The sequence below is a fragment of the Cibotium barometz genome, chromosome 58, assembly GCF_041138505.1.
Source record: "Cibotium barometz isolate CiBa-2024 chromosome 58, ASM4113850v1, whole genome shotgun sequence".
Taxonomy (NCBI): domain Eukaryota; kingdom Viridiplantae; phylum Streptophyta; class Polypodiopsida; order Cyatheales; family Cibotiaceae; genus Cibotium; species Cibotium barometz.
Window position 1 is genome coordinate 12,470,153 of NC_141103.1, and position 26,573 is coordinate 12,496,725.

At 40.4% G+C, this 26,573-nt stretch overlaps 1 protein-coding gene across 1 annotated transcript; it reads right to left on the reverse strand.

The window, feature by feature from the left end:
* Positions 1–15,624: 15,624 nt before the first annotated feature.
* LOC147605910 (uncharacterized) lies at positions 15,625–16,955 on the reverse strand. Its single transcript, XM_086792872.1, has 2 exons — positions 16,655–16,955; positions 15,625–16,556 (listed from the first exon to the last, which is right to left on the reverse strand). Exons 1-2 carry the CDS (start codon positions 16,776–16,778, stop codon positions 15,625–15,627), a joined length of 1,056 nt encoding a protein of 351 aa, XP_086648998.1. The 5' UTR covers positions 16,779–16,955.
* Positions 16,956–26,573: the final 9,618 nt, after the last annotated feature.

Genomic DNA, 26,573 nt, shown 5'->3' on the forward strand with positions numbered 1-26,573 from the left:
CAATGGCATGGCAGCTCTAAAGGAGATTCGGAGGTTCCAGAAGAGTGTCGACCTCCTCATCCTGAGAGCTCATTTTGCACATCTTGTCAAAGAGATACTATACGATTTTGGGGGCCGAGACAAGAGGATGCAAAGCCTTGCCTTGTTGGCTGCAATCCAAGAAGCAACGGAGGCATTTTTGGTCACCATGTTTGAGGATTCTAACCTGTGTGTAATCCATGTAAAACGGGTCACAATCATGTGTAAAGACATGAAGCTAGCACGCACCATTCAATGTGATAATGTCTGAATATTCCCCCTTATGATGTACATGATTGGACAATGTAAAACTTCACTTAATATATTCTTTTTTTAGGTGCTTCTCAAGTTGTCCACATCAAGGTTGTATCAAAAAAATTTAAATGTATTTGATTTGTATATTTCATTTGCAAGGGTGATTTGTATATTTCACTTTCTAGTATGTATAGTTTGAAGGGTAAGGAAAGGAAAAAAAATCCTAAACAGGGTGACTTTTGCCCAGATAGGAAGCCTGTCTGGGCAAAAGTTGCCCTGTTCAGGTTGGGGTCTTTTTGCCTTTGTAAACCTTCCTCTCAACCATATGTATCAATAATTTTTTTATTTTAATATTATTTAGTTGTAAATTGCTTGGTGATAGCAAGGTTTGCAATGTATGATATAGATAGTTCTCAAAATATGCTTCCAATGTCAGCATCAGGGATAGTGCAACATTTTACCATTTTACTTTGAACTCTAAATAACTAGGTGATGTCAGGGCTAGTGTGAAGGCACCAAATTTTCCATTTTATCGGTAGTTCATCATGGGAAAAATGTATTTATATAGCTATGGTTCACATTAATCAAACTCTTTCCTTCCATGTGTAAGAACTCTCTCATCATGTAAAAGGGTATCTTTTATGATCTTAATACTACTTTGTAGGGCACTATATATCTTTAATTTTAAGCACCTAGTTTATAGCGAGGCCTATATGAATGCTTATACATGACAATTGAAGGCTAGAAAATGCAAAAGGAGTCCTAACAACCTGAACAAGGCAACTTTTGCCCAGACAGTAAGCCTGTTTTTGGGCAAAAGTTGCCCTATTGAGGTTGGGGCTATTTTTGTATTTGGTGTCCTCCAATTGTCATGTGCAAGCATTCACATTCACATACACATAGGCCTTGCTATCAATTAGAGTTGGGTGTTGGCTAAATCAGACAGAACTACACACTCATGTAAGAACTACACACTCATGTAAGAACTCTCTCCTTCCATGTGTAAGAACTCTCTCATCATGTAAAAGGGTATCTTTTATGATCTTAATACTACTTTGTAGGGCACTATATATCTTTAATTTTAAACACCTAGTTTATGGCAAGGCGTATATGAATGCTTATAGCAAGGCCTATATGAATGCTTATACATGACAATTGAAGGCTAAAAAATGCAAAAGGAGCCCCAACCTGAATAGGGCAACTTTTGCCTAGATAGCAAGCTTGTCTGGGCAAAAGTCGCCCTGTTCAGGTTGGGGCTATTTTTGTATTTGGTGGCCTCCAATTGTCATGTAGTACAAGCATTCACATTCACATACACATAGGCCTTGCTATCAATTAGAGATGGGTGTTGGCTAAATCAGACATAACTACACACTCATTATGGTCATAGAGGATAGGGGGGGATATCATGGGAAGTCGGCCCAAATTAATCACTACTGATACCACATAATAAACATGCATGCAATCCAGTGTTATCCATAATGGATCTCTCTCTCTCTCTCTCTCTCTCTCTCTCTCTCTCTCATATCATGGCTGGATAGGACAGAACTACACACCCATTGTGGTTAGAGAGGACATGGGACATCATGGGAAGTTGGCCTAAATTAATCACTACTGATACCACAAACTAGACATGCATGCAATCCAGTATTATCCACAATGGCTCTCTCTCTCTCTCTCTCTCTCATATCATGGAATTTTACATTATTCAAACTTTATGTAGACATTATGTATAGAAACACACACTTGTATTAATAAAAAGGACTTACATTGATGGTCTTTAACATAGTAATAGTGTCAAACATAGTATCTATGATAATTTTCCAAGCTAACTCATAATGTTCTTGAGAAGCCTAGCTACAGTCTTGCGCCTCTTCTTGCTAAGTGGAAGGGTTCCTGACAATATGGCATTGATGACACAATCTAGGTCCTTCTGACCAATACTCTCCACAAATGCAGTGTGTGCGAGCACTTTATAAGTGTAACCCCCTTGGAAGGTAGCGTACACTGCAGCCTTGTTGATGAGCACTATCTTGTCAGCGTTTATGAGCTTCCAAATTATGTACCACAAAGGGAAAATGAATAATCGAATATTTATATACCTATAATATCTCATGCCAATCATGTGTCTTGAGGCCATATAATTGTTCATCTCCTTTGTTTTTGGTCTTTGTGAAGGCACCCTTCAATGAATGCATTACTCCCATTGGTGTACAAAAAGAGGCAATCACACTTTTCACCTTATTGTACTCGCTCTTGGTTAATATCCATGGTGCATTTGGTAGGACTATTTTGCAACTCTCACTTTCAATTGGCATGCACTTTGAAGACATCCCCAATGTTTTGTAAGTCATCCCTTGCACCCTTTGTATCTCTTTTACCAATTAAATGGTCCCAAATATTTGTTGCCACATTCTTGAAGATATGCATGGGATCTAAGAGATGGTTGATCTTCATGTCACACTAATATGGAAGTCGAAAGAAGATTGAGTGTCTAGACATCCCATTTGGTGGTAGATTGGGAGTGCTTCTCCATGCCTCAAACCAATCTCTACCTCTCATCACAAGTGGTGAGACATCATGTGGCAACATACTTGGGATGTGAGGGAGGGAGAAATTGATGATGTTTGTCATACACCACCTTCTTAAGTGTAAAGGGTCTTTCCGAAACAAGTGATGGTCCGCAAATCGGACATTGCATGATGTCCGTAGGTTGCCAAAATTATTTTAAAATTGAGATGATTGAGATAGAGATATAAACTTAAAGTTGAAAGGCTAAAGCCTTATGCATATATAAGGTTCAGGTAGGTACCTGAGCACTCTGAGAACTTGGGATAGTCATGCATCATCCAAAGCAAAAATCCTTTCACCTCTGCACCTCATGCCTATTTATTGGCCTTAAAACATCATGTACTTTGATACCTCGCCATAGTGTCTCAAGCTTCTCAATAAAAGGCTTGAGGTACACATCTATGTTCACCACCTTATACTTGCCTGGTACAAGGAGAGCAAGCATGATATGACCTTTTTTGATTGCCACCCATGGAGGGAGGTTGTAATTCACCAATACAATAGGCCAAGTAGACCATGATGTGGACTTGAAGCCAAATGGGTTAACACCATCCATGCCCAAGCCGAGACGTAAGTGACGAGGCTCATCTTTAAACTCTGGCCATTGACACTCCACATGTTGCCATGCCGATGAATCAACCACGATCAAACATGATGAATCATGATGCCATTGACACTCCACATGTTGCCATGCCATGCCGGTGAATCAACCACGATCCTCATGATGCCATTGGTCGAGCAATGAGTAGCATGCCATATCATGAGTTTTGCAATCCCCTTACATTTAAACATGTGTTGGTGGATGCGAGGAATGATAGGGAAGTGTCTCAAAACCTTTCGGGAAACTTTATCTCCTTGCAAATCATCACTATAGCGGCTCTCCCCACATTGTAGACATTGTGTTTCATCTTTATTAATCCCTCTAAATAGCATGCAATCATTGGGACATGCATGTATTTTTGTGTAATCCATACCTAGCATAGAGAGCATTTTATGACACCCATCTCATGCATTTGGTAATAGATTTTGAGGGGGAAGAATCTTCTTGAGAAGCCTACAACATAACATAAGAAATCATATGTCAAAATATTAGCAAGGAGAGTATATATAGAACATGAAATATTTTCTATTTGAGAGAATAGAATGAGGCGGTCTTACCGAAGAATACTTGTGACACTTGCATCACTCCATCCTCCATAAGTTGCAAGTTCAATAGCTCCAAGTTTGCTTGCAGTGTGGACTACAAACATCCCTCATACAAAGGGGTGCTTACCTCTCTATGCAAGGTTTCCTCCCCTCTTGTGACATTGGAGCTTGCTCACTATTGTCTATGACCTCTCGTCCAAAGAAGTCATTCACCATGTTGTCCATGATGAGATTCTCTTCCTCCTTATGTGGAAATGGTGGAGGCATATCATTCATTGGTTGGGGAAGATGAGTCTCAGCCATGCTTTCCATATGAACCCTTGCCACCTTCCGCACTCTACTCAATGTCACCGAATGGTGTGGCATGTTACCTAGAACTCTCCTATGGTTCTCCTCCATGTCATCACACTCGCACTTGGTCGTGCCATTGCCTCATGAGTGAAGACCATATGTCCGGACATGCTCAATTGTTATACGACATTGTCACATATACTGGCCCTTGGATCGATCACACACACCAAATTTTTTCTCTCAACCCACCATATCTCGGAACTAACTTCCGTTTCTTGATGATCATTATCAGACATATTTAACCTGGCCAAAACTGATTTAGGGTTCATAAAAAACACACAACAACATCTAGCACTGCAAACAAAAAATTACCCACGGTTTTGCTGCTAAAACAGCAACCATGATAGCGTTTTTTTGTTACATAGTAGCAAAAATCCACTGCTTAGCATCGAAAATTCTTGCTCACAAGAGAAGCTAGCAACTTGAATTTGCTACTGGTGGGTAGCGACCTGTGAGCGACGAACGGTGACTCCCAACTAAATCGCCGCCGATGGGTGTCAATACCTACCTACTTCCCCTATCCTGTATATGCACAGCCTATGCTTGCAGCCCGAGTACTCCTCCCACCACACATCTTCTCTCAAGGATTAAGCCCTTTCTTGCTTTCTTCAAGCTTTCATGGTTTTGTTCAATCTCTGTCTTCTTTTAAGCTTTCATGGAAAGCTTGGACATAGCTTTATGTGAGCTTTTCTCACTTCCCCGCTCTCCCTTTCTCCCTTCCCCTCTCTTTTCTCTTTTCTCTTTCCTCTCCCTTGCCCTAACCCTAGCCTAATGCATAGAGTTCTAATAGAGAGCTTTGATTGAGAACTCCATCAAAGCTTTCTATTAAGAATTCTATGCATAGAGCTAGGGTTTTAGGCTTAACATAAACTAATTTTTTTATTCACTTATGTATTAAGAGTAGGGTTTAGGATACTCACCTCTTTTTCATCTTGTTCTTCTTGCTTACTAAGGTGTTAAATGAGGACTAAATTTTTTATTTATTATGTTTCTTTTTTGTAGGTTTATTTAAGTGAGCAAGGTTTTGGGCATAGCCTCTCATATGGCGGTAAGCCCTCTTTCTTCATTTTTGCTTATGCCTCTTGTCTTTGTGTTTTTGCACCCTCCGGGTGCCAGGGATTAGGGTTAGGTCAATAGGCAATAGGCTTTATGCATAGGCCTATTGCAATAGGGCTTATGCATAAGCTCTATGCAATAGGTTTATGTATAGCCTTATGCATAAACCTATGCAATAGGTTTATGCATAGGCTATTGCAATAGGGCTATGCATAGGCTATTGCAATAGGGCTATGCATAGGCCCTATTGCAATAGCCTATGCATAATTCCTATGCATAAACCTATTGCATAGGGCCTATACGTAGACCTATTTCAATAGCCTATGCATAAGCCCTATGCATAAGGCTATGCATAGGCCCTATTGCATAGGGCCTATACATAGCCCTATTTCAATAGCCTATGCATAAGCCCTATGCATAAGGCTATGCATAGGCCCTATGAAATAGGTTTATGCATAGCCTTATACATAGGGCTTATGCATAGGCTATTGCAATAGGGCTATGCATAGGCTATGCATAGGCCTTATGCATAGCCTTATGCATAGGGCTTATGTATAGTCTTATGCTTATGCATAGGGCTATGCATAGGCTATGCATAGCTATTGCAATAAGGCTATGCATAGGCCTTATGCAATAGGGCTTATGTTGAAATTACAGCAATGTGATGAGCTATGGTGGATCAAATACTAGAATCAACATCATTAACAAATTGACTAGATGATAATTAAGATGTAATTAGTAGAATTAACAAATAGCTTAATATAGGCATGGATAATAAAAAACCAGCAAATTCTCATTAGGCCAATGCTCAATTTATAGTGTTTACATCCAAGCATCAAATCCCACTGATTTCTCCTTGATTCACTCCACCTCTTTTGCTTGATTCCCTCCACCTCTCCCAGAATATCTCCACACCTCCCAGAATATCTCCACACTTTCTAAATCTTCTCATGCTACCCTTTATTCTCTCCCAGTAGATTCTTCTCACCTTTTCACAGGTTCTTTCACATTTACACATTCTCTTTTATAGCCTCTAACCAAGGGCTTATTCCCGCACACACCCTATTCACTTGTATATTTCAACACCTCTCCTCAAGTGAATAGTCCTAGCACACCTGGACCCTATACCAAGTTTCCCTCTTACTTGATAGTGACTAGTGTCCTAGCACTCCTCCCCTCAAGTTAACTTAGCACACCTGGACCCTGTACCAAGTTTCTCTCTTACTTGATAGCCCGCGACCAGTGTCTCAAGTCCCTAAACTCATAGTCCTTGGACACTCTCTCTCTCTATGTGTCCAAGGCTACTACAAGTGCTTGCGACCTTGACTAAAGTGCTCACACATAAATCTACCACGTGGCCTACATCATCAGTGGCTCAGAGGTGGTTTTACTTTGTTGGGGCAGGTTACATTGGGTTGTGGGGTCTCTCTCTCTCTCTCTCTCTCTCTCTCTCTCTCTCTCTCTCTCTCTCTCAGAGACTTTCACAGAGACTTTCACATGGCTCCTCACTCTAGAGCCTCACATCTTCTCTTGTCTTCAGTCTTCTTGTCGTGGCAGCTTCTCTCCACGCGTTCGTCTCTTCTTTTAGTCTTCATCTTCTCTTCTCATGTCCATGTCTTCCTTCAATGCTTCCTCTAGATCTTCTTGGTGTGGATCTTCCTCTTGGAAGGAGATGTTCTTCTTCTTTCATGGCTGGGGCCATGAGCTTGTCCGTCAGGTCTTCTTGCTCCATATGAGCAACATGTTTAAATGTTTTGTTAATAGTTCTTTTGGGCTTTTTATGTTTATCTTGTGTCATTATGCAATGCAAACCCAAATCTATGCGGGAGGTCTTACCTCTTGCCTTATTCTGGACAAGGGCAGTGTCTGTTCCCATTTTTACACTGATGTAATGTGCCCAATACATAATGCATATGGCATTCATTCTTATGCACATTCCCAAATGCAATTCTGGTTGTGAATAATCTTGAATTTGAGTGATGTGTGCAGAAAATAGAGTATGCAGGGAGTCCAGATCTGGGGCCTTAGACTTCAAATGAGCTCAAATGCTTTCAAGGCCATCAATAGCAATGAGTCTAGTAGAGGATTAAGTCAATAAACACAAGATTTGATCAAATATTGAATGCTTAATCTCTGTTTTACCAAAGTCACTTGCTGTGCAGATTTGATGAAGAGCTTGGATCTCACTGTAGACTTGATCAAATTGAATTCTGACTTCACCAACTTGTACAGCATGCTTGAAAACCCCTGGAGCTATGAGGAATTAGAGCAATTTGATTTCATGAAGTAGAAAATGCAAATTTTCTCCAAAAAATGATGCCTGCTAAAATCGCGATTTCTCCTTTGTCCGACGCGGCGGTTTACGCTTCTGTTTTGACTGGCTGGAGTAGCAATGGGTTAGCTATCTTGGGGTAGAAGGATTTGGGCAATGGTTGAGTGTGCAAGGAGAGGGAGCTCCTTCACCACTGGCTGGGGGTACAGAGGTGAGTTGAAAAATAACTAAAAATTTGATTAATTTCTAATTATCTACTAATCCTAATTAACTAAATAATGAGCTCATAAACTTGATGAATTCTAGGCTTGGCTCTGATACCATGTTGAAATTACAGCAATGTGATGAGCTATGGTGGATCAAATACTAGAATCAACATCATTAACAAAGTCTACTAATCCTAATTATCTACTAATCCTAATTAACTAAATAATGAGCTCATAAACTTGATGAATTCTAGGCTTGGCTCTGATACCATGTTGAAATTACAGCAATGTGATGAGCTATGGTGGATCAAATACTAGAATCATTAACAAAGTGATTAGATGATAATTAAGATATAATTAGTGAGGAGCAATCAACAAATAGCTTAATGGTGGATCAAATACTAGAATCAACATCATTAATAAAGTGATTAGATGATAATTAAGATATAATTAGTGAGCAATTAGATGATAATTAAGATGTAATTAGTAGAGAGCAATTAGATGATAATTAAGATGTAATTAATGAGCAATTAGATGATAATTAAGATGTAATTAGTGAGCAATTAACAAATAGCTTAGTGTAGGCATGGATAATCAAAAACCAGTAAATTAGTGAGCAATTAATAATAGCTTAATGTAGGCATGGATAATAAAAAACCAGCAAATTCTCATTAGGCCAATGCCTCAATTTATAGTGTTTACATCCAAGCATCAAATCCCATTGATTTCTCCTTGATTCACTCCACCTCTTTTGCTTGACTCTCTCCACCTCTTTTGCTTGATTCTCTCCACCTCTCCCATAATATCTCCACACCTCCCAAAATATCTCCACACTTCCTAAATCTTCTCATGCTATCCTTTATTCTCTCCCAGTAGATTCTTCTCACCTTTTCACAGGTTCTTTCACATTTACACATTCTCTTTTACAGCCTCTAACCAAGGGCTTGTTCCCGCACACACCCTATTCACTTGTATATTTCAACAGCTTATGCATAGCCTTATGTATAGGCTTATTTCAATAGCCTTATGCACAGTGCTTATGCAATAGGTCTATGCAATAGGCCTTATGCATAGCCTTCTACATAGGGATTATGCATAGCTATTGCAATAAGGATATGCATAGGGCTATGCATAGCCTTATGCATAGGGATTATCAATAGGCCTATGCATAGGCCTTATGCAATAGGGATTATGCATAGGCTATGCATATGTTATGCATAGGCAATGCATAGGCCTTATACATAGGGTATGCATATGGCCCCTATGCATAGGCTATGTATACATTATGCAATAGGCTATGCATACCCCAATGCATAGCTCGTATACATAGGCTATGCATACGCTATGCATAGGGTATGCATAGGCTATGCATAGGTTATGTATAGCGTATACATAGGCTATGCATAGCGTATGCATAGGGCTTATGCATGAACTAATGTTTTGATTTATTATGGTAATTTTTTGTAGGTCTATTCAAGTGAACAACCACCAAGGGTTCCAGCCACGTAGTAGCGGTTCATATACGGATTCAGCTAGTAGAGGTAAGCCCTCTTTGTTTATGCTTCCTCTCTTTGTATTTTTTCACCCTTGGGTGTCGAGGATTAGGTTTAGGTCAAGAGCCTATGGCCCCTATGCATAGCCTATGCATAGGCTATGCATAGGGTATGCATAGGCTATGCATAGCCTATGCTATGTATACCCTATGCATATAGGCTATGCATAGGGTATGCATAGCATAGGCTATGCATAGTATACCCTATGCATATAGGGTATGCATAGGGTATGCATAGCCTATGCATACCCTATGCATACCCTATGCATAGGGCATATAGGCTATACATAGGGTATGCATAGCCTATACATACCCTATGCATAGGGTATGCATAGGTTATGCATAGCCTATGCTATGCATACCCTATGCATAGCCTATACATAGTGTACATATAGGCTATGCATAGGGTATGGTTTAGACTATGCATACGCTATGGTTTAGGTAAAGAGCCTATGCATACACTATGGTTTATGCATACACTATGGTTTATGCATAGAGATATGGGGCATTGTTATATGTCATCTAGAATGTTGCTTATGTCAAGTTAGGGGTGGTTATCCATGAGTAGGTGGTTATAGTGGAGGGAAAGCCCTCGATTTTCTCACTATACTCCTCTTGTAAAAGAGGAGGTACCTTTGGCTTTAATAGCAAGGCTATGCATACCCTATTAGGCTATGCATACCCTATGCATAGCCTAATATGCATAGGCTATGCATAGCGTATGGTTTAGACTATGCATACGCTATGGTTTAGGTTAAGAGCCTATGCATATGCTATGGTTTATGCATAGAGATATGGGGCATTGTTATATGCCATCTAGAATGTTGCTTATGTCAAGTTAGGAGTGGTTATCCACAAGTAGGTGGTTATAGTGGAGGGGGAGTCCTCGATCTTCTCACTATACTTCTCTTATAAAAGAGGAGGTGCCTTTGGATTTAATTGTGGGGAGTGTGTGGAAAGTCCTCAGAAGCTATCATTCTAAAGGGACACTGTCTACCCTGCTTGTCTAAGCAGTATTGTAGGAGGTCTTAACAATGTCCTAATATCACATATTGTATTTTTTTTGTTTAAGATTGTGTTGTTGTTTTCGCTTGGTTGGCTTGACATTGTCGAGGGTAAGCGGCCTTATTCATTCAATCTCATGTTTATTGCACCCTTGGGTGCCGGGTTTAGGAAATGGACTTATGCATAGAGATATGGAGCATTGTTATATGCCATCTAGAGTCTGCTTATGTCAAGTTAGGAGTGGTTATCTACGAGTAGGTGGTTATAGTGGAGGGGACGCCCTCGATCTTCTCACTATCCGTCTCTTGTAAAAGAGGAGTTACCTTTGGTTTTACTAGTGGGGAGCGTGTGAAAAGTCCTCAGAAGCTATGATTCGGAAGGGGCATTGTCCACTCTGCTTGTCTAAGCAGTATTGTAGGAGGTCTTAACAACGTTCTAATACCACATATTGTATTCTTTGTCTAAGTTTTAAGTATGGCTTGGGTTAGAGCAATCGTGTTTTGTTGCCTCATGCAAGCAACAATGTCGATCGACCCATCATCACAAGACCCTGATGTGGCAAATCTGCTATCCATTATAGATGAATGATATGGGCAGCAAGCTTGGTCTCAATTTACTCAGACATAGGTATGGTTTCATTAAACTTTTTCACATACACAAAGTTAATCTTTTATGCATCCTATAAGTCTTATATTTAATCTTATATGAAGGCGGGCTTACAATCGGGCCATTTGACACCATGGGGGCCAGTCGACGCCGTGGGGGCAATCTACCCTACTTGCTCAGTCAGGGTAGACCACACCTTTGATAAGTGCGGGGCCGAGTGGTGCAGGCCCATCACGATATGGTTGTGATGAGCCTACACCACCTTCCTCTACTAGACCCACCCCCGCTCCCTCATGTCCTTCTTCAGTAGGGTAGTAGACGAGCCTACACCACCTTCCTCTACTAGACCCACCCCCGCTCCCTCATGTCCTTCTTCAGTATAGGGAGTCTAGGGGGTAGTAGATGTGCTAGCGGGGGGGGAGCATGCTACTTTTACTTTGGTAAAAGTAGCACTAGGTCTCTTGATGTGTCTCCCCAATAGGGGGGCTCTTCATCTATACATTATGAGCCAGTCCCCAGGAGACCAATTCCACCATTCGATCCAAGCCTCCTACCATACAACGTGGATGGGGATGGTGCCCTAGTGATGGATACACAAGGAAAGCAAGTCATGAACTGTTAACCCAATTCTAGGGTTAACAAGAGCTACCACCATTATCTTACATCAAGGAGTCATGATAGATACACCAAACTTGTCATACATTCAAGATATGAAGCAATAGTGTCCAAAGCTACAACTTGGACGAGTGCCCGTAATGGTGTGACGGAGCATTTATGGTGATTCCCGCTTCAAGAGCATGGGGTAGCAAGTTAGGATGAAGTCCTAAGTGATGTACTTCATGGATATATTATGAGAGTAGTCATTGTAATAGCAGTAGGCCTCTTAGGAGCCTAAAGTACCCGATTGGCCACAGTTTAAGTGAGTGTGAACACTTATGGCCATGTATATAAGTGAATATCTCTCATAATACAACATACTCTCCTATTATGCAATTGAGTCTTGCTCTTGCTAATCCTCTTGCTAATCTCTCCCCCTAATGCATGCTAGTGAGTGTGTGTGAGCAGTAGGCCTCTTAGGAGCCTAAAGTACCCGGTTGGCCATAGTTTAAGTGAGTGTGAACACTTATGGCCATGTATATAAGTGAATATCTCTCATAATACAACATACTCTCCCATTATGCAATTGAGTCTTGCTCTTGCTAATCCTCTTGCTAATCTCTCCTCCTAATGCATGCTAGTGAGTGTGTGTGAGTGAAGTGAGGTGAGAGAAGGGACGAGGACCTGTAGTGCAACACGGCGGTGTGACAATGCTTGCGAGAGGCACGGTGGAATTGTTTCTCAAGGAGTTGTAGAGCTTGGAGACCTCAAGGGTTACGAGCCTGGAAATTGGAAAAATCCTCACGACAGTTGCGGTTCACCAGGTAATCTCTTTTTGGATGTGTTTCAAGGAGGGTTAGGGTGAGCCTTAATATGAACCATATGCATGTACAAGTTTGCAAACCTGGAGTTCGTGAACTCCTTCAAGGTGGAAGCACAAGATGAACTTTCTAAGTAGCATGTACAAGTTTGCAAACCTGGAGTTCGTGAACTCCTTCAAAAGGTGGAAAGCACAAGATGAACTTTCTAAGTAATATGTTATCGATGTGCTTAACTTGAAGTTCCCTGTGTGCCACATGCGGGTCTTTGCTTCTTCGAGGAGTGTATGAAGTGCACGGCCGAGGAGTGGAGGGTGCCACACACAGCCTCATGAAAAAGCACCCAGGTGCTTTTCAACAATAAGCGGCGGCGAGTGCTTCTCGACCATGGAAGCGAGGGGCTTCGCACTTCAGCTTCGATGAAAAATCCTCCTTTCTTGCTCGTTTCGTATAAGTAATCATTTCTTCTCTTCTTTCATTTCGTTTTGTACTATATTATTTTCTTGAAATAATTGTATATTTTCTTAATTGTTTTTTGTAGAGGGAGGTTGTTGGGCGTGACCCAACAAAGGAGGAGTATGACTATGGATATAGAGCCCCCCCATCCGTAATTGTGGGTGTGGAAGCATACGCGAGGCATATGCGTGGATGAATCCTTTTTGGAGACTCAAGAAGATGAGGTAAGTGAGCCTAAACCATTATTTTTTCTATGTCTAATTGTATTTTAATTCTCTTGCTTACCTTGCGCTTGATGGCATGTATGTAGGATGAAGGGGAAGATGAAGAGGAGGATCCTGATTTTATCAGCATAAAGCAAGTGAAGAGGATGAGGAAGACAATGATGATGATCACTCGGAATCTGATGAGGATTCCAGTTAGACACCTCTTCATACCTCTTCATTGTAAAAACTTTATGTATATATGGCCAAAGGCCCAATAATTTCTGAAACATAATAACTTTTTGGGCTCAATTGCATTCTCCACAATGTATGTGTTTCTTATATTTATGTTTGTGTTATAAATCTGAAACTGTGACTCTATTTTTTAATTTAAAAAAAAGCTGGGGTAGACTAGGGAGTCCTGTGCAGACTCCCCAATCTGGCCCAGCTCTTTTTTTGCTGTGCAAAGCTTTTGCTTTGAGCAACGAAAATAGCATTCGCTGAAGCGAAATCTGAGCAACGACATTTCGCTACGGGACAACAAAATATTGTTGTTGTGCAATGATATTTTCACTGCTGTGCTGAGCAGCGAACCCGTTTGCTGTGTGGAAAATAGTAGTGTTTCTAGCAGCGAAAATGGCCCGACATCTACCTACCATGCTAGTTATAAAAACGGTGCTATTTTCGTTGCTAGACTCTCATTCTATTATAGTGTGAAGTGACACTAAATGTCATGCAAAGCTAAGCACAATGGATACGAAGTAACACTAAATTTTAGTACCACATCCTTTTCAATTACAAATGCCATGCAAACCTAAGAAAATTGGACATGAACTAACACTAAATGTTAATGCCACAAACGTTAATGTTGCATCATTAGAAAAGGATGTGGAAGTGATAATTACTACACCCACAACTACAATCTGCAATAAGAGAGGGAAGAAAAAGCACAATGATCATGAACTAACACTAAATGTTAGTGACAAATGTTAATGCTGCATCCTCAGAAAAGGATGTGTGAAGAAAACAACTATAATATTAAAAAGAAGAAAAGTCTAAAGAAAACATGAGGGATAATTCTGAGTCATGCATATAGTAGCCTAAGCATTTTTCATGTAAAAGAAGAAGAGCAAAAGAAGAAGATCGTTAACATATGTAAACTTTAAACAAGGAGAGGGGAGATAGGAGGAGGAGTAGTAGTTTTAATGTCAGAGCCAAGCCAATAGACCACATATGATCCATATGATTGCATTGAAGTGCACAGATGGGAGTCAGGACTTCAACTAGGGATTTTCTTGATTGGAAGCCCGATGTATAAACTATTATGCTAACACGAGAGAGAGAGAGAGAGAGAGAGAGAGAGAGAGAGAGAGAGAGAGAGAGAGAGAGAGAGAGAGAGAGTCTCTCGTGCTGGCATAGCAATTTACACATGTAGATCCCAATCAAGAGATCCATGGTTCAAGTCTCATGTGTGCAATTCAATGTCATCATATGGATCATATATGGCTCAATAGGTTGGCTATGGCATTAAAAATACTCCCTCTTCCTCCTCCTTTCCCCCCTCTCCTTGAAAGTTTACACCTATAGACTATCTTCTACTTTCTCTCTTCTTCAACAAAACATGCATGTACTACTACATGCATATAACTGAGAATTACCCCTCATTGGTGCATGGTGCATAGTATATAGACATAGATATATGGATCACTTCAATTCAATTTGTGCTCTACAGATGCTGTCTCCCACTTTGTCTCTCCTACACAACAATGTCCCTTCTATTTAACGACACGATGTGTCAATGCATACAAGGTTTAAGGGGTGAAAGAAAGGTAAGGTGGACCCAAAAGCTATGTCCTTGACACTGCTTTTACATTGCTTTTTTTGGTGATTTAAGGTACTTAGACTAAAAATCCACATAAGGTAATGTGCTTTTAGGATCTCTCATACCTTCAAGGCTCTAGAAACACTCTAATAACTCTTTAAGCAAGGTAAGGTGGACTACTTCCAAGGTGCTTTTTAAAATGTAAAAAAGCTGTATAAGTGGTCTGGACACTCTACCCTGCTTTCACCTTACTAGTGGTCCACCTTACCCTGCTCTTTCACCTTACTTTTCCTTGGCAATTGGTAGCTAAAGGTTATGGCTACGATTAAGGATCCCCTCAATTGGATTAGATGATCAAATTTGGGCCCTCCCCCCTTTCTCCCCCACCCCTCCTTTTCACATACACACACTCTCTCTCCACTTAAGGGTGGACCATAATCGGACCCTCATTTTTGGGAGAAGAAAGGTCGCAACCTTATCCACCTACCTATATCCCCAACCCTACCCCTATGGAGTGAAATTAAAATTGTGTATATTCCTCCTCGAGCAATTCAAGCTATATTTTTCAAACAAAACCGCCAAGTTGTATACCAATAGTGTACAGTTTGTCATGCAAAGCCTACTGTTTGTACATATATATAACTCCTCAACTATTTCGGTTGTAGGAAGGTTGGAACTTGTTGCAAAAGACTACGCCGTCATTGGCATTTGTACATTATCACACATCATATATTGATATGGGCTACGAAGCTCGGGCAGCTCTTCGAAGTTCCACAAAGGCGCAAAGTAATCATCTGATAGGATTGCTTGTGCACAGCAATCATGGCTAAAGCTTCCTGTAGTCGATTGTGTCAGTGCATCATCATCCGATTCAACGATAAATGAAGTGGCGCTGATTATAATATGCTGCTCCAGAAAACTGTCTAGGATAGCATTGTCCGTGATGTGCTCAAACAAGGCCTCTGATGGATTAAAATGAGGGCAATCAATGAAAGGTACATGCAAAACATAATCGCTCTCGGCTATATCAAGGTCCTCTCCATGATTTCTCGCAGCACATAAGGTGATTGGAGAACATACAATCCCTTCCTCCTCGGCCTCCTCTTCTTTCCTTCCAATTTGTTCAGCTTCTTCTTCTCTATTCCTGTCTATTTGTCGCAATACAGATTCATGATATTCTTCGCCCATTGCATCTTCCTCCTTGATTGGCATGTGGTTTTGAAGACTCGCTGAATTCTTTACTTGAAGTAAACCCAATTTCCTGCAGCTTTCCTCTTGATCAGGAACCAGCGTGTGGCCATTTTGTGTGGTGTTGTTGCTGTTTTCTACTGCTTGTTTTTGATCCAGGCTTGCCTTAAAGCAGTACTCAGTTGGTGTTGATGTCCTACCAGCAGGTGGTGCAGTGAAGTTGAGCTTGGCTTTGCTTCCTTTGATGCGCGTGGCGGCGGCGTCGTAGGCGCGGGCGGCCTCCTCCGGCGTGTGGAAGGTGCCGAGCCAGACGCGTCCTCCTTTGGCCGGGTCTCTGATCTCCGCCGCGTACTTCCCCCACGGGCGCCGCCTTATACCCCTGTACCCATGCTTCCTCTTCCTCTTCCTGTTAGAAGATTTGCCGCTACTTGTGCCTGCACATCGCAGGTCACCATACATCATAAGCCCTAGGCAGCCATTTTAATTGGCGTTTGCAAATACATGAGATAGTTCAATGATGTCAAAGTCTTACCAGCATGCAGGAGGAGGAGGTAGCTGTGAAGGGCCAAGTCAGAATAATCATCACAATCAGAGTTCACAAGGTCAGCCAGTAGATGATCATCAATACTACTTAAAGAATAATTACCATATTCCATGCTAATCAACACGTAATTGCTAGTACAAAGTATGGTTAGAGGGGTAGCAGTGGAGTAGCTAATTAAGGTATCTAAAGTATTGTTAGAGGGGTATTAATAGAGTAGCTAATTAAGGTAGCTAAAGCAGTGTACTGGTGGGGGTATTAGTGAGGCTGCTAATTAACCCATGCAGCTAAAAATTAGGAGGTGTGGGCAAACAGTGCAGTAGGTCTCCTCTTGTTTGTACAGACACAAAGCAACCATATATAGATCCACAAGGCATAATAATCATCACAATCAGAGTTCACAAGGTCAGCCAATAGATGATCATCAATTAACGCTTAAAGGATAATTACCATATTCCATACTAATCAAGGTGTAATTGGTAGTACAAAGTATGGGTAGAGGGGTAGTAGTGGAGCAGCTAATTAAGGTGGTAGTGGAGTAGCTAATTAAGGTATTAGGGAGGCTGCTAATTAACGCATGCAGCTAAAAATTAGGAGGTGAGGGCAAACAGTGCAGTAGGTCTCCTCGTGTACAGACAACAAGCAACCATATATAGGCCGGCCTGCACCGCCATGGCGGCCTTGCGTACCGCATCAAACATGGCAACATCTACGCACCTCCTCTTAGAAACTTGCAAACCATAGACTAATAATATCAATCCCAATATCAAATCACTAACTCAACCTTTACACCTACGAGGCGCCCGGCGTGTTCACTACTTTGGTCAGCTGGTACCCTAAAAGCTGGCGTGTTGCCAACTTCAAGGAATATATTGTTGATGCTCTGCATGCAAATTTGATTTTTTGTAGAGCTAGGGAACACACACAATATATTCGCTCTCGAGAAGCGCAATGGGGGCGCATCTAACCTGCCTGCTATTGCTCAAACAAACATCGGCCTTTGATGCAAACCACGTTCGCCCACATGCTGATTTTTACCTTCATTATGCTTGTATACTAATGAACCTTCAAAAAGCAACTACATGCCACGTAGCTCCTACTCATTCCATGATTCTTCTTATGGAATTGTTTATTTGCACAAGCATCTACATCCACACCAACTCCTTGTCTATCTACATTCACACCAACTCCTTGTCTCTTGCTCATGTCTCAAGTTTCATAGACACGAGCAACAAACAAGGAGTTGAATTTTGGGAATAGTTACATGGGTCGAATGCCCCATCCAAGCTAAAGAACTCACTCCAAAGAGTCGTGAAAGATGGTGATTGAGCCAAAGATTCATCATTTTTGGACCAAGAAAAGCCCGATTGAACAAGAGATAAGGAGTTGGTGCCTTTTGGGGTATTGCTCTCTGCGGCAGCAACCATGCCTCCCAAGAAGGACATACTAGGTTTAGGTTTGAAGCAATCACATTCTTGCACATGTTGATTTTTCCTTACTATGTTGTATAAATGAACCTTAAAGCAACTATTTGCTCCATGGCTCTCTCTCATGCACATGTTGATTTTACCTTTATATGCTGTATAAGTAGGACGTTAAAAAATCTTCTTTCATCGGGTGTGTGGGTAAATAAATAAAATGGGCTAACCCTTCTATCACCCAAGTTTGGTAGATTGGTTAGCTGATGGAGTTGTTATTCAACACATCTTATGTTCGAATCTCACTCCCGTTGGATAGATCAATATATTTCGTCTCTTGGGATTGTTCTTGTGACATTAAAAAAGCTTCTCTCTCTCTCTCTCTCTCTCTCTCTCTCTCAGGCAATTGTTTATTTACACAAGCATCTACATTCACCAACTCCTTGTCTCTTGCTCATGTCTCAAGTTTTAGGTTTTAGGAAGAGACAAGGGGTTAGATTTGGGAATAGAAACATGGATTAAACACTCCATCCAAGCTAAAGAACTTAGCCTAGAGAGTCCATAAGATGGTGAATGAGCCGGTAGATTCAGCACATTTGGACTAAAAAATGCCCAATTAAGTAAGAGACAAGGAGTTAGCACTAGCACCCATGCCTCCCAACAAGGACATACTACTTTTGAATCAACCTACCTCCAAAAAAGGAGGTATTGGCATCTACTTTCAATATGGCACTAAGAAGGAATAAAAGTTTCATGTTTTATGTCATTGCATACTTTGTGCATGATGCTTTGCATGAAGGTTGTAATGTATACTCTAACGTATGGCCTTTCTTGTAAAAGTGTTTTTGGTTTTCCATAGCACGGCTTGAGGTTTAGTAAGTTTTTGTGCATGGCTTTATACTTAAAGAGAACTTTAAACTATACTTCCATTTCTACATAAAGAGGGGGAACCACATAGGTCTTTAAGAGCTCCTACTTTTAGAGGATTGTTATTATTATTCCTCTCTCTCTCTCTCTCCTTCTCTTCACTTGTTTCACATTATGTTTGGTGTTTGGAATTCCCAACTCCTAATTTATTGTTTATGAACCAAGGTAGTCTTCTAGTGATTTTTCACTTGCTATATCTACTTGCTTCCACAACTTATGCACACCATATATCTTATTTTATTGCAAATGTTAAATCTAATTGCTTCCATAACATACGCATGTCATATATCTTCTTTTATTACAAATGTTCAAATGCATATAAAAGGATGTATTAAGCTTTGGGGTTTGAACATTGACCACATAATACTTGCTATGCACATTGCATGTTACGTTTGTTAAAGTCCAAAGAGATAACCTCGAGAATGATGCACATTTCTTGTTACATTTGTAAAACTCCCAAGTGATAACCTTGGGATGATGCCTCCATACGTGGAACAATGTAGTGCATATAAACAATTATCTAGATACACTCTTCCCAACAATGGGCATGCCTAGGCATTTTATGTTGCATGTGGATGTTCTCTACAACAAGGAGAGGAAGGAAAGATAATATACATGGATTGTAATAATGATATATACATGTTTGGCATGTTCTCTACACAATGTATCAATATCAAATGGCTACTTCCATTGACTCATCATATTTTGATGATAGGATGCCCTTATAATATTGTGTAAGTGCTAACTTTAGTCGCGTGCTCCCACTCTTGCTACATTCTTAGTTATATGTGTCCTTGTTTATATTTTAATGATTTGTGCTTCTTGGAAAGTATCTAGCATGCCCAAAAAACTTTCCTTTACACGGATGCTCATCCTCTTCCTATTTGTTTGCTTTTTGACTTTCATCCATATGTTTACATACTTTTCCCTTATTGACATTAAGCTCAACTATAAAATGACATTGCATGGAATTCTAAGCAACTTGTGTATCATTGTAACATCTAGGGGTTTGGAATACATTTTTTTAAGATCATAAAATCAAGGATAAAGATATTGCCGCTAGTAATATTAATTACTAAACACTCTCATCCTTATAAAATAATTTCTATGCATGAGGACCTTCTTAGACAAACACAATCAATAATGTTTAAAAATAAATAAATAAAACTATCTCATTCATATAGGCATATTTCTAACTTAAACATTTTGAATATCAAAATCAAAGCCATACATATTTTATTGTACGATAAAATATGCATAGCTTTCATCTTTGGTCTTCGATATTCAAAATGTTTGGCATGAGGACCTTCTTAGACAAACTCAAGTAATAATGTTTACAAATAAATGTTTATTGTGTTTATCTAAGAAGGTCCTCATGCCAAATGTTTTTAAACTAAAATGTTTTTAATATCAAAGACCATAGACCAAAGATATGAATATTTTATTATAGAGTAAAATCCACATCAAAACAATAGGTGTTTCTTCACACCATTCCACATCTATGGCATGTAACTAAGCTTTATCTTCGACCTTATTGGACTTCTTGACTACATGTGTACTTACACCCTTGTACATAGGCCATGAGTTAATTGAGTATAGGTGTTATCTACTTCTTGATTCTTCAGACTCATCAATCATAAATGGGAAGAAGCCCTTGCTCCCCATGGAAAAATCACGTTGCATTACCTTTCTCTTTTCCCTTTACACTCTTTGGTTCTTGGGACGTTATTGCAAAAGTGATGACACTAATGCTACAATCCCAATTCATCATAACGGTTACCAAGCACACTGGCTATCCTAGATGGTGGGGTGGGAGTCAGCATCATCACAAAACGATGTTGGGAATATTGGGGAAAAATCGATCTGAAAAGAGTAGATCTTATCGTTAAAATGATAGATGGAACATCTTCAAGACCCATTGGGCTTTTAGAGAATGTGCGACTCAAACTCTTTACATTCCGCTACCATCATACATTTGTGGTAATGGACTTTTTGCACCAACCAGACTCATATGACATAATATTGGGGAGATTCATGAGGGAATCCAAATTGGTTAACGATTGGGCATTAGACCATGTGTATGTTTGAAGGGACTTACAAATTCTAAAGATAGATCTGCGAACATGGAAAGCACCCCCATGGAAGGGAAATTGTTTGGTAATGATTCAATCACAACTGAGTGAACCACATCCGTACAAATATGCCAGCCCATGGTGGAAATTTCCAAAGAGGAAGAGGAAGTGGAAATGTATGCATCACTTCCTCCTTCGAATTTTAGTGAAAATTGGATGCATGTGCTAGCCACCATAGATGTGATGCAACCGTAAGAAACCCAATATGTGGATTCTGGGACTGTTCCCACTACTTCTGTTTACAGTGTCAATTGGCAACCCCATTGAAGAGGAATTGGAGGACATTTCAAGCGCATAGAAGGGATTGGATCATAAGGCCGTCGTAGCAGTGCCCAATGCCTTAGAAGATGGAGAAAGCAAAAATGATATATCGCTCGATGAAATGCCCTCTGCTCTACGAAAAAAACCCATGGATGCCCAGTGGCTGAGATACCTCGAAGCTACTAAGGTACATGATGAGTTTTCTAAGAATTGGGGTGAGGAATTGAGCAAGATATCCCTTTGTTGAAGGGAAACATAGGGAGGAAGTTACCCTTCGAGAACCAGAAATGCCTAAGCTTATCAAAGCTAGGCACTGAAAAACGAAACAAAACTTTGTCAGAAGCCGAGCGAGAGGCTAAGAAGGTGATGGCTAAAACAAAAAGTGAGGATGAGGATAAACCAGACCTGCTTTCAATACCAAACCATTTCAAAGCATACACAATTGACAAATGAAAAGTGGTCCGATTGACATAAAAAAGGGTTAAGGAAGATGGGTTATCCACATCATATGATGGCCCAATTGAAGTCAATGAAATTGATATTGCATAACCAGGGGAGAAAATCGAACCTGTTTATATCGCTTAGGACTTGACTCCGGCTCTGAAGAAAAGGAGATTGTTGCTCTCCTTAAGGAGTTTAAGGATTGTTTCACCTGGAACTACAAAGAGATTGTTGCTCTCCTTAAGGAGTTTAAGGATTGTTTCACCTGGAACTACAAAGAGATGAAGGGTGTACCACATGAAGTGGTGCAACACATGATCCTAATCATGGACGGATCAAGACCAACCAGGCAAAAAACATACCAGATGAATCCTAAATATGCAGTACTTGTAAAAGAGAAAATTGATAAACTCATTGTTGCGGACTTCATCTCTACAAGATAGAACATACAGATTGGTTGTCACCAATCGTAATAGTACCAAAGAAGAATGGAAAACTTGTTGAAATTTGAGCAAAATGATGAGCTATGGTGGATCATACACTAGAATCAACATGATTAACAAAGTGATTAAGAAATGATTAAGACATAATTAGTGAATAATTAGCAGATAGATTAATGTAGGCATGGATACTCAAAAACCAGCAAATTCTCATTAGGGCTATGCCTCAATTTATAGAGTTTACATCAAGCATCAAATCCCATTGATTTCTCCATGATTCACTCCAAGAATATCTCCACCTTTTGCCTGATTCTCTCCACCTCTTCTCTTTTCCCTGAATATCTCCCAGAATATCTCCACACTCCTAAATTCCCTCATGCTACCCATTATTCTCTCCCAGTAGATTCTTCTAACCTTTTCATAGGTTCTTTCACAATTACATCTCCTCTTTTACAGCCTCTATCCAAGAGCTTGTTCCCACACACACCCTATTCACTTGTATATTTCAACACCTCCCCTCAAGTGAATACTCCTAGTACACCTAGACCCTATACCAAGTTTGCCACCCTTTACTTGGTAGTCCGCGACCAGTGTCTACTCCTCCCCTCAAGTTATCTCAGCACACCTGGACCCTATATCAAGTTTCTCTCTTACTTGATAGCCTGCGACCAGTGCCTCAGATCCCTAAACTCATAGTCCTTGACACTCTCTCTCTCTATGTGTCCAAGGCTTACTATAGTTGCCCGCGACCTTGACTAAAGTGCTCACACATACATCTCTCTACCACGTGGCCTACATCATCGGTGGCTTAGAGGTGGTTTTACTTTATTGGGGCAGGTTACATTGGGTTGTGGGTTCTCTCTCTCTCTCTCTCTCTCAGAGATTTTCACATGGCTCCTCACTCTTTGGAGCCTCACATCTTCTCTTTTCTTCAGTCTTCTTGTCGTGGCAGCATCTCTCCACGCGTCCGTCTCTTCTTTCAGTCTTCTTGGGGCAGCTTCTCTTCTTGTGGCAGCTTCTCTTCTCGTGTCCATGTCTTCCTTCAGATCTTCTTCTCGGTGTGGATTCTCTTCTTGGGAAGAGATATTCTTTTGCTTCCATGGCTGGGGCCATGAGCTCGTCCGTCAGGTCATTTTGCTCCATGTGAGCAACATGTTTCAATGTTTTGCTGACAGTTCCTTTGGGCTTTTTATGTTTATTTTGTATCATTATGCAATGCAAACCCAAATTTATGCGGGAGGTCTTACCTCTTGCCTTAATCTGGACAAGGGCAGTGTCTGTTCCCATTTTTACACTGATAAAATGTGCCCAATACATAATGCGTATAGCATTCATTCTCATGCACATTCCAAATGCAACTCTGGCTGTGAATAATCTTGAATTTGAGTGAGATTTACAGGCATTAACCAAGGGTTAAATGCAAAATGATGATTTTCACAATTTTATCAGCACAATTTGCCCAGAAATTACACTAAATTAAGGGTAACCAATTTGTACGGGATGGTTGGAGTATCAAACCAACTCCGATTTGAAATCTGAAGTTATAGGGATCTGTATCAGATACCTAATGGTTAATTTGAACCCTCAATTGCACCAAAATATAGTGATTAGCACTGATTAATCACTGATTAGCAAATTAATGCTCTGTTTTGTGTGCAAAAAACAGAGTATGCGGGGAGTCCAGATTTGGTGCCTTCCACTTCAAATGAACTCAAATGCTTTCAAAGGCATCAATAGCAATGAGTCTAGTAGAGGATTAAGCCAAGAAACATAAGATTTGACCAAATAATGAAAGCTTAATCTCTGTTTTACCAAAGTCACCTGCAGATTTGATGAAGAGCTTGGATCTCTCTGTAGACTTGATGAAATTGATTTTTGTCTTCACCAGCTTGTAGAGCATGCTTGATTACCCATTGGGCTAAGAGGAATTAGAAGGATTTGAACTGATGAGCTCAAGATCTGTAGTTTCCTTCAGAAAAACGACGCCTGTTAATTAGCAAAAATTCGCTGCTTCTGCCGGCGGTTTGCTGCGTGGAGTAGATGGGCTTGAAGCTAGGGATGTTAGCTAGCTTGTGTATAAAGCTTGTGACCTAATTTGATGTGTGCTAAGTGCTAGAGACCCTCCACTGGCTGGGGGTGAATGGGAAGAGTGAAAGCTTACTAAAAAATTGATTTTTTGCTAATTATTTTACTAATCCCAATTAATTCACTAATGGGCTCATAAATCTGGTTGATTCTAGGCATGGCTCTGATACCATGTTGAAATTTGAGCATAATGATGAGCTATGGTGGATCATACACTAGAATCAACATGATTAACAAAGTGATTAAGAAATGATTAAGACGTAATTAGTGAATAATTAGCAGATAGATTAATGTAGGCATGGATACTCAAAAACCAGCAAATTCTCATTAGGGCTATGCCTCAATTTATAGAGTTTACATCAAGCATCAAATCCCATTGATTTCTCCATGATTCACTCCCAGAATATCTCCACCTTTTGCCTGATTCTCTCCACCTCTTCTCTTTTCCCTGAATATCTCCCAGAATATCTCCACACTCCTAAATTCCCTCATGCTACCCATTATTCTCTCCCAGTAGATTCTTCTAACCTTTTCACAGGTTCTTTCACAATTACATCTCCTCTTTTACAGCCTCTATCCAAGAGCTTGTTCCCACACACACCCTATTCACTTGTATATTTCAACAAAACTTAGGGTATGTGTATAAGAATATGGCACAACGAAAAGAGATATGAAGACAAAGCACAATAGAAAATACAATAGATACACAATGGAGAGAATTTAAAATTTTGATTATACCAAAGAGGTACAAGTGATGGTGTTGTCCACCCATGCGCTCTCAAGTAGAGCTTAGATGGCAATCTAGACAGACTCTGGATGGAGTATGTACGAAGTGTAGAAGGGGGTGGATACTCACAAACATTGGATACCTTAGCTCATGGAAACCATATCCATATATAGTATTGTAGGCGGTGTGGTAGACGCATATACAACGAGGGCGGTTACACTACATAGACACGGTCACCGTCGCGTATCAAGAACACAACCCACCAACCACCGACCACCGCCCACTAATGATGGACCTAGTATCTGAGGGAATATTCTAGGGAATACTATTGCCTAACGCTTGTACCCTTGACCATCTCCTAGCCATCATCAACAATGGTCATAATAATGACCCCAGCATGGGCGTCTAAGCCGGGGTTTCCACTAAAGACATATGCACCATGGCTACTCCTCATAATGGAAAAGGTCAATGTAGCTACTAAGAAGGACCATTACCCATTGCCTTATACAGAATATGTTTTGGAGAGAGTAGCTAGTGAAGAAGCTTACGGCTTCTTAGATGGATTTTCAAGCTACTTAGGTGTCTATCGCACCTAAAGACCAGCATAAGACAACCTTCAATACAATGTGGGGGATGTTTGCTTACAAAGTCATGGCTTTCGGTCGTCTCACCAATGCCCCAGCAACATTCTAACAATTACTTGCAAAAGTGGTTGGAGGTATTCATTAATGATCTGTGTGCACACTCTTGATGGACAGATCATCTGGCTTGCTTGAGAAAAGTGTTTGAGCGATGTCGATTGTATCGTACATCTGTAAACCCTTTAAAGTGCCAATTCTGGGTCAAACACTGTGTGATATTGGGACACATTATCTCTAAGAATGGTATATCCACTGATAAAAGAAAAGTCAAGTTAATCTTTGAAATTTTCCCACCCACTTATTACAAAGGTGTGAAGAGATTTATGGGCCACATTGGTTACTATTGCCGCTTCATAATATTTTATGCTGAAATTGCCAGGCCATTATATAAGCTACTCATTGTCTTTGAATGGACTCAAGAATGTTAGGAAGCATATGATAGATTGAAGCAAGCACTAGCGAGTGTGCCAATTGTAAGACCACCTAACTGGGACCTTATATTTCATGTGCACATCGATGCCTTGAACTTTGCTATTGGATGCGTATTGACACAGCCTGGTGAGTTCAAAATGGACTACCCAGTCTACTTCACTAGTTGCCAATTGAATGATGGAGAGGTGAATTATACCACCACAGAATGAGGGGTTGGCCATGGTTTATGCTGTCAAGAAGTATCGACATTATCTATTGGCCAACAAATTTGTGTTCTTTGTGGACCATCAGGCTTTATTATACTTGGTGAACAAGCCTTTCTCACCACGGGAAGAATCACACACTAGTTATTATTACTATTGGAATTTGATTTCATGGTCACGGTAAGAAAGGGAACACAACATGT